Here is a 16,252-nt window from a genome sequence, read left to right on the forward strand (position 1 = left end):
AATCTTCAATAGGATGATTGTAGATGGAGGATTTAACCAGACAGAGGAGAGTTTATCAGAGGCATTTCACAGGACTCTGTTCGTCTGTTGTTTTTCATTTAACATTAATATTTGGAAAAAATACAAATATGCGTTTCTATGCAGATGATACGTGCATTTATTACTGCGTTGGAAAGGAAGTTATACAACTCATACTTGATACTTTAGTTGGTTTAAAATGTTGAAAAAATACAAAAAATAATTTTACAGCACCGTCACAAGACTTGAACAACTTTTAATTATCTGGGTTTAATACAATTAATAGAAATTAGCAACACTTTTTGTAACAATAATCAGAACACAAACTTCCCAGCAGCTTGCATAACATTTGTCCTTTGTTACTGTCAAATGTCCTGCAGGGTTTTTCAAAGTTGACTTCCAAAACAGCATCTTATTTTTGTGATTATTATACACAGATTAACAGAATACTTTTCTTTTTTTTCTGAATGTTGCACTTTTAATGAAAAGCCATAAATGAAGAATCAACAACGTCCTCCATCGCAACTTACTCAACTGCTGATCTAAAAACTGGATGTGAAATGGAAAGAACTAAAATAAACCACACATGAAGCCGATGACGGAGGGTAAGATCAGTATGCTTTAATAATAAGATATCAGTGCAGAAACACAAACTTCTTATTGGGTTAAATTCCCCATATAGTAATAACAATGATAACAATATATGATAATAATAAGATCAATATGAATTTTTTAGCATAATAATAATAATAAAAAAATGCAGATTCAGCTAATATAACTGTACTGTATGACATTGACACGAACTGAATACGAGTAGCAGAACATGGATCCCATAAGGAAAAAAAAGAAAAACCCTGTTTACTACAAGAAACACGATGATGATGTTTGTCTTCGAAGACGAAGTGCGACGAATGAAAACATGTGGAAACCCTTCAAGCGGCACAGTTTGTTGAGCGCTAGGACTGGCGATACGTCTTCTAAGGTCTAAATAACTGAAGCCCCGCCCATTTTTGGGTTAGCATCTGTGCTACTAGCATGTGCTAGCAAGAGATGTCTTTCTGAAAAGCTGACAATGGTGATATTTTCTCATTTTAGCAAAGTAAAAACAATGAAAGAACACAAAACCACACCTGGTATGAAGCTTTAAGTCTCACCCAGGTATAGCTCTTGAATGCCAAATGAAATAGTAGCTGTTTTTATCTTGGTTAAAATGACTAAATGTATATATCTGGACAAAGCTAGTGGAGCAGATGCTGTTGTAAAACAAGGGCAGGACTTCCCCTCTGCCTAGATTTATATTTTTAAAATCGACTTCCATCAGGCCAACTCTTTCCACATACATTTACACAATTTAGTTCAAAATCTCAACACTTAACCTGGAACATAATTCAACCCGACTTAAGATTTCATAAGCAGAACACGTCACATTATAGGCTAGCTCAATTTGCAGGATAAAAATTTGAGTTATTGAGTCTTTAAGTGAAGCGAGAATAAAAACCGAGCAGTGATGTGTTGAGCGACGGCGCTGAGAGATCTGCATCAGTGGGCAGGCTGAGCAGGGTGTAGTATCTCTCGTCATCTGTCTCTCCACACATTACTTCTTCTCATATCTACTCTCAATGTTATATTTAGCCTGTTTAACAGGTCAAAATGCATTTAATTCACAACCTGGATGTAAGATTCTTAAACTTGGACCTCATTATAGGCGGTTATAAGAAGATTTCAGCCACCAATTTCGCTGCGAAGACACAGCGACACCGTCAAAGCTTATTAACATGATCACTGATAAACAAATTTGCTTTGCAGTTGGAAGTTAAAGTCTCTTAACGTGTGCGTGAAGCGAATCTGCAAAAACGATGCACTAACGTTGTCGGACACTATGCTATCCGCTCTGACTTGTAGCCCTCCTAGGAAAACTTTTACTTTTGTTCACCAAAATACCCCAAAAAACAACAACCCTTCATCACCAAACAGACTGTCAGGTCGTTTGATGAGTTGGGAGAATCCATTTCCTTTAAAACCTTTTATATTTTGACTCGTCATCACCAGGGGAGCTACGGTACACCGGGTTCTAACAGGGTCGGATCTAGAAAGGGTTCTATTGTGTGAAGGTTATGAGGGAAGCTGCTGACTACAAAAAAGATGGGGGGTAATTATGAAAATCATTCCAACTTTGACAGAGTATTTTCTAAAATCAGACATATATTCATGACGTCATCTGACTGCAAACACTTGGAGAAACGTGTCAGTGTGACGTCAGGATTTGAATCTGTTTTTCCACACGTCATGTTGGGATTTTAGTCGATAATTTCCTCCCCCAAAAAATTGCAGGAAGTCATCTACAGGTTGCAGGGAACAAACTGTGCTGTTGAAGGGCGAACTCGGTATTTGTTGAGACAGACGTTAAAGTCACGATAAGGCACATCATGTGGGTTAAAATGAACTTGTACAGAAAATTTCAGCACGGCATGAAGCAGAGAACACCAAAATATAGTGTTAGTGGATCCAACAGATGTAATAAAAGCTCTAAAAATAACAGACGGTCAATGAAGCACCACTGCTTTTATATACGCAACTGTGATTAATTATGTGGCAAGTTCACCTTCTTAAGAATATTCAAAATGCTACATATCTGAGAAGTGAAACTTAGAAAACTGATCTTTAAATCTGAACTTTTTAATCTTTTTTTTGTTTTGTTTTTTTTATCTTCTTTAAGCAAAGAACATAAACAGAACTGCCCAGCCAACAGATTCAATAGATATTTGAAGATATAAGATACGAAGCATTTTTTTTTTTAAAGGATAAATCTCTGGAAAAAACAAAAAAACGAAAAAAAAAAACACCACAAAGCACGAGAGGAAAACAGCACTGCGAGGGATCTGATCCATCTGCATCTACAGGGGTAGATAAGGACAAAGTACCAGGACACATAAACACTAAAAACACTATCTCCGACATTAGTTATGTCTTTTTTTTCTTTTTTTTTTAAAATACGTAACGTATATGTGTACAAAGCTCTATAACTGATACTCAAAGTGGTCACCACACAAAGACAATGATCTAAAAAAAAAAAAAAGAAAAAAAAGTAGAGTGAGATTAGAAAAAAAATACTTTGAGAGCTCAGGAAAGGAAAAAACAGAGAGAGAAAGAAAAACCTACTGATGATATCGGCTGACACAATTTGGGTGAAATATGTCGAGTTTGAATAATAGAAATTCCGACTTTGCTCTCAGTCAAAGCTTTTCTGATATTTGCAGCCACTCCGTCTTGTTAATTATAAGAAAACACTGGCCTTGTCCTATTCCTAAAGAATAATACATACACTCCACTTTCAAGTCACTTCACAGGCTGTTGTGCTGCACTGAAACCGAGGCTGCTGCTATGTACATACATAAAGTCTGATTAATGTAGTTTGCTGCTGTATCTCATAACTATCTAGTTTGTGCATTGGTGTGCAAAGAGGGTAAAGGAAAGCAACCTCCACTGTCCTTCTTGATCTAATAGCTTACGTAATTTTGTTTCCCCCCCTTCTAATCAGTCAAAAGTGCCCTTGTCATCGCTCCGATTAGCCTCCTGTGATTGGCTCAAATGTCCTTCAAACATCCTCCAGGTAGCTGAGAGGGAGTCACCAGTGATCCTGCAGGTTTTTAGCCCATTTACTACCAAATCTGAAGATACTTTTATGTGGCGGATAATGTCGTTGCTCTGATTCATATGTTTTGTTTTGTTTTTTTTTTCTTTTTTCTCCACACTGTTCCAGACATTCATTGATTTCCATTCATTTCTGCGCTTATGTGAAACTGAATGACAATGCTCTGTTACATTTTAGATAGGAGACAGAAAAAAAAAGAATAAATAAAAATATTATTTCTGAGTTGTTTGTAGCTTTAATCTAAGTGTGAAGCTGAAAAAACACTGACAATAACACAAAGGACTTTTGGAATAAAAGCAAGTTTGTGAATTGTTCCACTACTTTCTTACATTTTACAGGCAATGCAACATTTATCCTGAAAATAATCAACAGCACCAATCAGGTAAAAAGCTGTAACGCTCTTAACTACCGTCTAGTTTCACTTTTGCACGTGAAGTTAGCAACAATTTGTGAAATACAAGGTCCGGTTAGACTTTCAAAATAAAGTGTGCTGACAAACAGTCCACACGTTATAATATATTATGATTGGCTGCAATTTGGTTAAATTTATGCATCAAAACTACTTAATTACATTTCAGAAAATATCAAACTTGAGGTAAAAATAATAACATTCAGTCTTGTAACATAAAGATTTTTTTTTTTTTGTAATTAAATTTACCAAAAAAAGAGACAAAACACACATTTTCACAAAGTTGAATTTGATTTAGAGCATTAAAAAAATAAAATAAATCATCTACACAGAATTGTGACGATATTGTTATTGTGAATTCATTTGTACAATAACTGCGCAGTGAAAATCAGATATCGCGACACTCCTGCGTTAAACTTGTGTGTATTCCACAACTGACACCTCGTAAATGTTCCGACCGATTTTCCTACCGCACAAAAAAAATGAATGGAAATCAACGGTTGCCTGTAACAGCCCATAAAACACATAACAAATCTGTCTGCGCTCGACAGCCTATAACATTCAACGTGTTCGCATTAAGGGCATAAAAATATAAATCGTCAATCTTTAGACAGTAGTTGCACACCACTGATTTTATCCTCTAGTCACGTTAAAAGTGTGTGTGAGCGTAAAATATGTAATCACATGAACTCTTACAGTGTGTCTAAAGTCAGATCCTCTGTACAAGCGGTCAGTAAGGCTAGCTTTTGTTGCTGACTAAACTTTAGCTCCATGAAATAATAATTGCACAATAAGAAAAAAAATAAAAAATAAACCCTGTAGTCACACGAGCTACTTACATGGCTGAGAGAGAGAGAGAGAGGAGCGTGACAGGAAGAGACAAATCAAAGACAGATTCAACGAAAAAGAAAAGAAAAAAAAAAAACAGATAAAAACTTAACATTATTCAACTTACAGTAGAGTACATGTGCTGTAATATATGTGTATTAGTGTGTCCGTGAGTTAGACACAAATAACACAATAATAGAACCTGGTAGGTGGAGTAAGAACGTAAAAAAAATAAAAATAAAATAAATGAGAGAGGAGAAACGAAGCAGTATTGATATGTTAAAGTGTCCCGTTCGATTTGGATTAAACAAAGTGGGGAGGTTTGATAAAAAGCTTAAAGTGTCTCCAATTCAATAACAAGAAAAAAAAAGACTGATTATAAGAAGTCAAATAATGATATAATAGATATGTCTTTAAAACCTGATGAACAGATGTAATGCTACCGTGACTCCTGAAAGACAGAGCAGCACTACTGAAGAAGAAAAAGGCAGCGCGTTTTGAAAAGGCTTGAGCAGAGTTGGGCATCATTTTTTGACTCAGATTATTAAATATATTGAAAATATGATGAAAGAAAAAGGAAAAAAAATCGTAGCTTAGCTACGAATTTACCACTTTTGTAGACAAAAGTAGGTTTTTTTCTGATGATTTTGTCTAATTTTTGCTCGTTTGTGCCTCTAACAACATGACATAATCTAAAAGGTTCATAGGGGAAAATCACCAGTTCATGCAGGTGAACTTTAGTAAAATTTGACTGTCAAAAAACACAAATCGACATTAACGATGTAACGTTAGCTAGTGAGTTAGCTCCCGCGACATTCGCACACTAACTGTTTTACGCTTGTCATAAATAATGCGACTATAACACGTTAATACTTTACCCGATCCCTCTTTAACCCAACAACAATCGGGCGACCCTACCACTTGGCGTGATTGCAAAAGTCATATTTTTTGGGGAGGCAAGTAGAATCAAAGAGTATGTTTTGTAAAAGAGTTCTTGTTTCTTACAGACTTTATTCAGAACCAGCTCATGATACCCAACTCTTACCTCCGGCTTTGACTTAAACAAAAATAAAAATAAAAGAAAAAGTTGTCTAGATCTAACTGCTGGTCAGATACATCAACAGAAAGAGTCTCTGTTAACATGTAGGTAGTATAATATCTTCTCCTCTGAGCTAAATGATGCTAATGCTAATACAGGCAAAGTAGGGCTGGGAGGTGAGCTGCATAGAGTTCATATCAGGGTCTGTGTGACGGAGACCACGCCACCACCTCGCTAAGCCGAAGCAGGAAACAGCTGGTGGTCAGGGTGTATGGCTGTAGGTGTTTGGGCAGAGCTGGCCTTTAAGGAAGGTTGTGTGTTTGAATCCCACGTCACTTATACCACTTTTAACACCACCAGAGACCCGGTTCTGTGTTTCCAACAAACACCGACCTGCGAGAGACGTTTACACCAAACCGGCGACAGATCCCAGTGTCAAGACTTTTTCGGGATGCAGGTCAGACAGACTGCCGCATCATTTTGTACTCTTTGTTAGATAAACTGTCCCGTGTTGACCTTTACTCACCAAGTGACCCGTGTTACTGTATATGTGTGGGTCGTCTATGTGGGTGGGGGGTCAACCTGCATCTGATATGAGTCTGGAGCTCGGGGGTGGGGGTGGGGTGGGGGGGGTGTAAAGTGGCTTGACCCTGATATCGTAGCTTGTTTAGATGGTCTGGATACGAAGCTATATGGGGACAGGGAACAGTGGGTCTGAGCCAAATAAGCTAAATAAGACAGGATGTGGTTATGAATACCATTCCCTATAAGTAGCTTAGCCTCAGGGCTCTTAGAAAGGCCCCGAGGTACGCAGGTAAAGAGGCTGTAAGTCCCGGGCTGGAAGGAAGTCTGGGTCTGTGGCGAGGGGTTTGAATCTGGGGCTCTAGGTGGCCTGGTCCAGGGCTCTCAGCAGGTCACAGCCCTGGAGGAGGTGCAGGGTTCCCTGCAGCGGCACGTTGACCTCACAGTCGTAACGGGTCAGCTCCGGCAGACAGGAGGCCTCAAACGACGGGCCCAGCAGACGACTCGCTATACCTGGAAAAAAAGGCAGAAATTGAGTTAAAATCTATAAAATGATTAAATTAAAGCAGACGAGCAGACAGATGCTGACGCTAGTAATTCTGCTACGGCATCATGAAATAGTCCAGTCGAGTTTCTCGGCAGCTTCACGGTTTAAATCAGCTCCGCTCACCCTCAGTTTTGTTAGATGGCATCAGGTTATACTGTGTGTAGTTGCAGCTCTTTTGGGAAAAGGGCTTCTCACTCGCACCACCTATCCCGTTTCCTGGATACTGAGACTTCCTGTGTTGCTGCAGAGAGCTGAAACATGAAGACATGCTGCCTGGTATTATCCTCCCCATCCCTGGCTCTGAAAACAGAGAGAGATCACAGGTACGGTTCGCTGGCAGGGAGAGAAGAAGATAATGTGAGATATTTTACATACACAAACAAAGAGCTCATACCTGCCAGTGATCCCGCGCTGAGGGAGCGATCCATGACGGCACAGCTGTCGTCCCTCATCTTCTTCCAGAGGATCTCTGACGGCTTATTTTCACTCTGAAACACAACAACACGGTTACCTTACTGGTGCTATGAGCATGTTTAAATCTCTGCCCTATAACTAAACCAAAAGGTTTTTAAATCAGTCGAAACAGGCTGCAACGAGCAGCTGCACAGGTCTCCTAAAAGTGCACAAGTGGACACTTAAACTAGATAATCTGCCGTATTTTCATGCTGTCATCAATGTCAGGTGTAGGAATGAAACTCACCACAGCCATCTGATTGAAGGAGCGCTTGATTCCGTTGGCCATGGCCACTCTGGCCGGACTCATGTCTCTGTAGGCTTGTACGAAGTTGTCCATGGACCTGCGCACACACACAGAGCAACATTCAGATTTGATGACACTTTAATTACATTCCCTCGTCAAACACTGCATCTAAAACGTCTCTTTGTTTTGCATTGATTGTTTCGTCTCGGTCTGAAATGCGATTTGTTGCATCACCTCTGTTTCTGCATCAGCTGTGGCACGCTCTGCTGGCAGGACAGGCGCTCCTCTCCTGACAAAGTGTCCATCAGGTAGGACTTGGTGGCTCGTGGTCGTTGTTGGTATGTTAACAGAGGGTCCGGCGGCCACTGAAGGTTCTGCCTGCCGCCCATGGAGGACAGAGGGGTGCTGGCTGGAGCTCGGTACGGAGGATTCTGCATGTGGCCCATCATGCACGACCCTGTGTGGTCTACGGTCACCTGGCTGGAGCCCCTCTTCTCCCTCGCAGCCCAGGATGCAGCAGCAGCAGACTGGTGCTGGTAGGCGCCTTGGGCCTGAGGAGGGGAGGATAGCGGTTGGAAGAGGCTGGCTATGTTGCTGAAGCTCTGGGGTTTTTGGCCGAGGCTGCTGTTGCTCCCCATGGATCCTGCTTGAATCCTGTCCAGGGGCTCTGACTCTGGGATGATGGGGTTCAGCTGGAAGTCCTCGCCATCCATCGGGATGTAGGGAGCCAAAGTCTCCAGGTCTAAGTCACTCAAGTCCCTCTGGGAAAAGTTGACAGACGACAAGAAGTTTAGCCAAAACAGAAACAGAATAGAAAGTAAAACAGAGCGGCGGTGAAAGTTTGGAGTCGGCGTCTCATAAGAATGGTATTTGCAGAGTTGGGAGAGAGGAATGTTTAGAATAAAAACTGTAGATAAAAACTGATTAATATCTACGAAATGTCCTTCAAGTTGGGAAAATTCCATGCCATGCTAAATTGCCTTTCTAAAATTAGCTTTGCCAAAAAAGGAAGAGCGACAGGGAGAAGCCAAGTTTTTTAATCCGATTCAGTAAACACGGCCTCAAAAGTCAAATCAATGAATGAAAAACAGAGATGGGGGAAAGTTGAAGTGTTCACCTCAGTCTCTATAGGACTGTCTCTTCCATCTGTGTCCAGAGCGAACAGCTTCTCCGTCAGCTCCACCTTCAGGTCGCTCTCCACCGAGCTGTAGTAATCACCTGGGCTGCTGGGCTGCAGGGGTGACAGCCAGAGGAAAGATGGAGGAAAGGAGGAAATAAGAGTAATGGAAGCGGTGGGGGGGGGGGGGATAACGAAGAGGCACATGACGACATGTACAGAGACAAAGGGGACAAAATGCAAGAGAACGAAACAAAGAGCAATGAGTTTTGACAAAGGCACTATTCACTGCCTGCTCCTTCCAAATATCCACCCCCGTTATTCTCACACACTCTGCCCACAGTTAGCGACCTTTAACCCCCCCGGCCTCACTGAACACAGGACGAACAGACCATGAAACAATCACATCCAACAAACTAATTACTCCTTTCAATCTAACATTCGCTCTCTCCGGCCCGTGCTCACCGTGGAGCAGCTGCTGAGGCTCGGAGTGGCGCTGCCCGTCGGCGGATTCTGCTGCACGGTGAATGGGGCCGCCATCTTAGCCGCGGTTTGACCCGACGCCGGAGGGGCAGGCTTGTGGCTCTCGCTGGCCCAGGACGGAGGTCCCGGAGGGGCCATAGCTGTGCCGGACACCTGGCTGTATCCTGCTGGCTGCTGGGGCTCCTCGAACTGAGGGCAACCTGCAAGAAGAAGGAAACAGAGATTACAGTTAAAAAGAGATAAATAAAATATGAAAGGAAAAAGATCAATACAGCTTTTATATCATCAAACAGAGGCCGTAATGTGGGAGTATAAAGGTAATGTACAAGGACTGTGTTAATTGACTAAATGAAGTCAATACAGACCGAAGTCGAGGGTGATGATGGTGTCTCCGGGTGTTGGAGCGAGCTGGGCGAGGTCCTCCGGCTCCTCCTTCAGTTTGGTGAAGAGGGAGTCTCCCGGCTCTCCGGTTGCGCCTGTTCCTCCAGAAGTGAAGAAGCTGCTCATGTGGTGAGGCTTGAACAGGGACTCTGTCTGCTCCAAGGAGAAAATCATCGACTTCTCCTCAATGTCGCTGCGAGATCGAGGGGGAGAAGGAGGAGACACATGAGAACACGTGAACAGCGATTTAAGATTCGACCTGCGTTCACTCGGACGTCAGTGCTCACCTGAGGACGTAGTTGATGCACACGATGCACTGCGGCTGAGAGTTGCGGCTGTTATAAATCACAGTTCCCTGCGTTTCTACCCAGACGTAGCCTCCGTTCTTGGCCAGCATGCGGTACTGACTGCTCACTGCCTGACCCTTGGTACACACTGCAGAGACGGACCAGAGGAAGACAGATTATCTTACGAGCTGTTGTATTCGTGATCCTACTCAGGTTGATGATGGTTTTATGGTTGGTACGAAGGTTCGCGGTATTGAACACCGAACTGGTCACATTCACACAGGATCCTTTTTCTTGAAAACTGAACTGATCTACTATGTACTACTAAATAATCTTCTCAGAAGGAAACTGAGCCCTGATGAGAAAGTCTCTCGAGATCAGAAAGCTATCGTACTTTGGCTCGCTTCAGTCTGATGCAACTCCCAAGTCAAATATTGCATGTGCTGTGTTTTATGTGCCCTAATTTGTATATATATTTTTGTTGTTAAAATGTTTAATTGTTAAATTATTTGTCGAACATCCTTTCATTTATTTTGGGAGGCTGAGAAATCAAGCAAACGTTGGTTAACAGGAGAAAGTGGGATGTTTTGACTTTGAGCTGAGAAGAAGATGAACTGGCCACAGTCCAAAGTTCAGCACTGGCGTGGGAAAGGAGCAGGACTGTGGTCAGAGAGTGTACAGAAGGCCAACGAGTGTGTGTGTGTGTGTGTGTGTGTGTGTGTGTGTGTGTGTGTGTGTGTGTGTGTGTGTGCAGGAAGCTCAGGGCGACATAACATGTAGCAGAGGACGCTGTTAGCATGTGCTGATCGACAGGCCGGTCACGTTGTCCGTGAGAGCTGCTCATCGGCGTGTGTGTGTGTGTGTGGGTGTGTGTGTGTGTGTGTGTGTGTGTGTGTGTGTGTGTATGACACAGAGAGAGACAGATAGAGAGTCCTTTATCTCAGCATCTTTATAAAGATGTATTTTCATTAAAAGGCATCAAAGTCTTATTTCTCTCTTATTTCTCATGCTGATCTGTTTAATCGTACGTGTGTGTGATTGCTGCCTTGTTGTGTTTGTCGTCTTTGTCGAACTTTGTTCTGTGCTGTGCAATTAAACTAAGACACACACACACACACGCACACACACACACACACACAGTCACCATGTTGCAGGGTGGCTTTAAGGAACTAAATTACCACTTTTCCTCTTGTTCTGTTCAGAGCCTCTAATGACATCAGTGGAGAGAAAAGCCATGACACTTCAGAGCCACACACACACACACACACACACACACACACACACACACACACACACACACACACACACACACACACACACACACACACACACACACACACAGAGTGCCATTAGAATGTAATAGAGGCCACCTGGTCTCCTGTCTACTGTGTTTGTGGCAGCAGATGAGAAAAAACCTCATCAGGCCATCAGAGACTACACTTGATTCAATAAAGGAAAGACATCTTAATACCATGCCCCTGCTCTGTACACACACACACACACACACACACACACACACACACACACACACACACACACACACACACAGATATAACACCACACAGGAACCAAACAAATGAAAAGAAACTGCAGGAGAAGAAGAAATTCTCCCTGATGTTAAACATCTTCTTTTCTTACGTGTTCAGCTGTTAATTAACCTACTGTGTGTTCACAAGTGTTGATTAATATGAAGTTAATGAGTGTGTGTCCATGTGAGTTGTGCACGCTTACAGTTGTGGTGGATCTTGGTGACGCTGTCCGAGTCCAGGGCGTGGTAGAAGTCGTAGACCGAACGACCCAGGAGGTCGTCAGGAGTGTAACCCATCAACTCTGTAACCCTGTAACACACACACACACACACACACACACAACACACACAACACACACACATTTAATGATACACTAGATTGGACGTTATTAATTTCCATTCCTACACGCGATGCTCAGAAGACAAATCCTGCAACTCGTACCGAACGTCTGAACTTCAAAAGGCTTCACGGACGATTTGGAAATCGAACAGAGAGGTGAGCAGTCTTCCAAAAATAAGAATAATTCACATTCTCTGTCTCTGATGTGTTTCTGGGAACAGCTAATCTCTTTCCACGGCTTCACTTTGTTAATAAGGATTTTGTTGATGGCTTTGAATTAAAAAAATCCCCCTTTTTTTAAAATTTCCTTTTATTTCCCTCCAGCTCTCTTTTCCCCAGTGACGACCTTCATGTGGCAGACATGCAGGTGCATTAAGTTACGTGAACCTGAATCCAGCTCGTCGTCTCATTTTCCATACACTACATGTCCCAGAATGCAACCTGCGTTTGTCATTTCCACACTGAAGTCAGTAACTTTACAATAACAGCTCACATAGCTGTTTGCAGCAGTGACACTCCAAGCCAACGCGAAATGTCCAACGAAATGAAAAGTGGACGCAGAGGAGAAGCAGTTGGTGTTTAATGGAGACGAGTCGGGATGTCCTCTGTGTAATGAGGCAGCGCCAGAGGAAGAGGAAGAGGATTTATGGTGACGCCAAACCTAAAGCCAAGAATCTGACTTGCAGCGTTGGCGTTGTTCCTAAAACATCATAATCATCGTTGCTGCAGGACTTTTACTTCCACCGAAGAAACATGGACGAAACCATGACCGTGTGCAGGGTTTTTGCCAAATTTGTGATCATTTTAAACCAAAGCCTGATGTTTTCCTGAACCTAACTAAGTAGTTTTAACTCCTTAAACTCACCAAGTAGCTGTTGGTGTCTGAACCAAACCAAACTGAGGCCGTCGCCCAGCGTTAACAACAGTCCAAATGTCGGAATATGTGAACTGACTGTCAGCAGACTGTAGTTTTGAAAGTCCAACCCGACTCTGTGAGTAGTTTTTGTGTCTAACTTGACTTCACAGTCCTCCACATGCAAAACTGATGCTAGACGGGCGTGTTGGGCGTGAGAACGAGTTAGTTTGAGAGATTATATGTGAACAAGTTTGCCCTGACCACAAACAGGCTTTTAACAATGTCCGCTTGTCAGGAAACACAACAGCCGTCAGAGTCAGGGAGCTTATTTAGATACGCTCACAGTATTTAGTCTTTACCGGGATGAAACTGAGTTTGACACCCCTGCTGCAGACGATTAACACTCAGACTCGGTTGTAGGCAGCGTCCAAACATCCTTGAAGTGGTTTACGCTCTTGGTTTTGGTTTGATGGAGTCTCATCTGAGCAAACAGTGCTGTGAGAACATGATCCAAACAGGAAATGACCCCCAAACACAAGGTTTTATGGGTATAAGAAGACCAGAGGGGGTGAACTGGGGATGAAGTATGCGGACGATTCAAAGCCGTTGGTGAGAATGTGACTGTAACGTATGAGACAGACGCAGTTTAGGAGATAAAATCATAACGATCATATTTATTTTCTGTGATTAAAAACATTTTTAACGTCCTGGAGCTCTCACAGCCTTCATGACAAACATGGATATCTGCGAGCTTCCCGGTTATCTCCGTCATCTATCAAACACTGTCGACTTCACCTTCCCAGATCAGAGAATCGAGGGATTACTGTAAATCTGAGAGGATAAATTATCAATAATCCCGTCACAGCAGGATGAAGACTGACGATGTGTGAATGATGATGTGTTGGGTGGATTTGTTGTGAGAACGACACCGGCGGCGTCATCGGAGGAGGAGGAGCGAGGGCAGCGAAAATGAAAGCGAGGCGATCGGACAAGTGGGTGAAACGAGTGAAAAAGGAGACGCAAAAGGAGAGAAAGTGAAGTAAGGAAAGGAGAAAAAGGGGGCAAGATGGAAAAACACGAGGGAGAAAGGAAAGAAAACAAAATCATATCCAAGAGTGGTCACATCTGAAATAGCATCAAATTATAATAATGATGATAATAACGATGATTGCTCTCTCTATAACGACTCGCTCTCACTCCTTCTGTCCTTTCTCTCTTCTTCTCTTGATAATAATCCTTCATCAGGTGATAAACTGAGGATCTGTGACTGAGACTGTAACAGACGGCAGACAGATATTCACATCACATTTCACTTTTTAGGACTTGTGTGAACCTACTGGGCTGGACTTTCTGTGTTTTTGCCATTAATTGATCCATTAAATGTGATATAAATTTATATTAATTGATATAATTTTAAATGATTTAACCTTTGATTAATTCTCTAATTAATTCTTTAATTTAAAATGGAAAATAATACAGTAATAAATTATTTAAATTTAATAAATTAATAAATAAAATAAAAAGGGGAATTAATACAGTGGTAAAATGACACAGAAATATTTCTTTTTGTCACATTTTATAAATTAGTTAGTGTCTCCAACTGTTTTTAATATACTTTTGGGTGCTTCCACATTTGATCAGTCATATATTTATTGTTTTATTTATGTGCCCTGGGACTTGACAGATTAATTATGCACATTGATAATGGAATAACATATAAAAACATGTAAAATCAGACACATTTATATCCATTTATGAATGAGAGGAAATCACTGAAACAGTGGAATTTGTACATCATGTTTCATATGTTGGATTTATTCAACTTGTTGTGCTTTTTGTGGCTGTGACCTTGTAAAAGAGATAAAATAAAGGTGAATTTAATGAATAAAAAATGTAAATATTGGAGTTTGAGTTATACGCTGCCGCACATTGAGAAGTTGGTTTCATTCTCTCTTACTAAGCCTCCCTCCCTCCTTCCTCCCTCCTTCCTCCCTCCTCCCTCCCTCCTTCCTCCCTCCTCCCTCCTTCCTCCCTCCTCCCTCCTTCCTCCCTCCTCCCTCCCTCCTTCCTCCCTCCCTCCCTCCTTCCTCCCTCCTTCCTCCCTCCTTCCCTGCTCGCTCTCTTTGTCACGAGCTAAAGAAACTCCGTGTCCCGTCGCTCTAATGAGTCTAAGTCCCCGCTGAGCCAGGAGGGGTGACGCACCGACAACAAACTCATTTGCGTAATTGGAAGAGAAGATTTGGGCAGCTATTAAATTGCAACCCAAAAAAGAGGGAGGAAATAGACAGAAAGAAAGAAAAAAAGAAAATGGGTCCTTGTTCGCGGCGCCGTCACGCACAGACGTGTGCACGCAAACACACACACACACTGTTCCTGCGAAAGAAACCTTTGTCCTGCATGAGCAACTTGATAAGATTACAGGTCTGAGAGCGTGGGCTTGTGTAACACGAATCACTGTGTGTGTGTGTGTCTGTGTGTGTGTGTGTCTGTGTGTGTGTGTGTGTCGTCACCTCCTGCTGCTAGTTGGAGGGAAATATTTGGGTGCAGATTTCTGGTTTGACGGCTGCTGAGTTCAGGGGAGAATTTACCTGATTTGCACAGAAATATGAACGTTGGATGAAGTTGGTTCATAATTCAGTTTTCATTGTGTTGTTTTGTTAGAGTAAAAAGCTTTTTGCAGCTTTTTATGGCTTCTATAACTTAAAAACACTGTAAAAACATCAATTTTGGTTACAATTTTAGGAATAACAATGACTTTGTATGACATCTGATCAAAAACCTGTCTGCAATGAAACTGGAACGTTTGGTGTCTCTCCATGGAGATTTCTTGCTCCGATTATGAAAATGTTTTGTAAAATTCTGTTTTAAACATAAAATGGTGAATAGAAATAGAAATATAGCCCACAGATTCTAACATGACACTTCCCAAGTTGATTAATTGCAATGAGATGATTATTTTTTGTCGTTCCTCAGCTTGAATGAATGTAAAACAGAAGGCTTTGTCAAGCTTCGGTGCTCGAAGTGTAAATCGTCTCTGTGCTTGTTAAAAAAAATCTGATTTCTAAGAGTTTAATTCGTGACATCACAGACAGTTTGGAGGCCGATCCCGGTGCAACATTCACTCCAAGACTTCTGGTGCACAAACACCGACGATCGAACATCACAGTGAAGTCAGACACGTCTTGTGACCAGCAGCTGAACACATTCACTTTTTCATTAAAGTCTGAAGGAATACGTGACTTTTTAAACATGTTAGTGTCGTACAGATTCTTCCTTTCCGGCAAAACCCACGTCGGACGCACATCACAGAATCTTAAGCTCCGCCTCACACATGTGGACCTTTAAATATGCAAATGAGGCTCATCATAATGTTATGATAGCAAACTGGACCGATATATCAAATACACGCAACTTCCATTTCCATAGTGTCATAATGCTGCTTTTCAGACACATATTAACGATTGTGATACAATCAATGATTAGCGGGAAAGATCATTTTTGCATCACAGTTTTTAAAATCTAAACATTTTCTCTGGTCTGTTTGC

At 41.8% G+C, this 16,252-nt stretch overlaps 1 protein-coding gene across 1 annotated transcript in view; it reads right to left on the reverse strand.

Moving 5' to 3' along the window:
* Positions 1 to 619: 619 nt before the first annotated feature.
* Positions 620 to 16,252, reverse strand: part of epas1b (endothelial PAS domain protein 1b) — a 47,291-nt gene continuing 31,658 nt past the window's right edge. The window contains exons 7-16 of the mRNA XM_037122938.1: positions 11,715 to 11,821; positions 9,984 to 10,131; positions 9,681 to 9,889; positions 9,298 to 9,515; positions 8,833 to 8,946; positions 7,950 to 8,476; positions 7,716 to 7,812; positions 7,410 to 7,503; positions 7,139 to 7,315; positions 620 to 6,981 (exon numbers count right to left, since the gene is read on the reverse strand). Coding sequence (XP_036978833.1) covers positions 6,830 to 6,981; positions 7,139 to 7,315; positions 7,410 to 7,503; positions 7,716 to 7,812; positions 7,950 to 8,476; positions 8,833 to 8,946; positions 9,298 to 9,515; positions 9,681 to 9,889; positions 9,984 to 10,131; positions 11,715 to 11,821 — 1,843 coding nt within the window. The 3' untranslated portion in view covers positions 620 to 6,829. The remainder of the gene's footprint in view (positions 6,982 to 7,138; positions 7,316 to 7,409; positions 7,504 to 7,715; positions 7,813 to 7,949; positions 8,477 to 8,832; positions 8,947 to 9,297; positions 9,516 to 9,680; positions 9,890 to 9,983; positions 10,132 to 11,714; positions 11,822 to 16,252) is intronic.

This window comes from Acanthopagrus latus, chromosome 15 (genome assembly GCF_904848185.1).
Source record: "Acanthopagrus latus isolate v.2019 chromosome 15, fAcaLat1.1, whole genome shotgun sequence".
NCBI lineage: Eukaryota > Metazoa > Chordata > Actinopteri > Spariformes > Sparidae > Acanthopagrus > Acanthopagrus latus.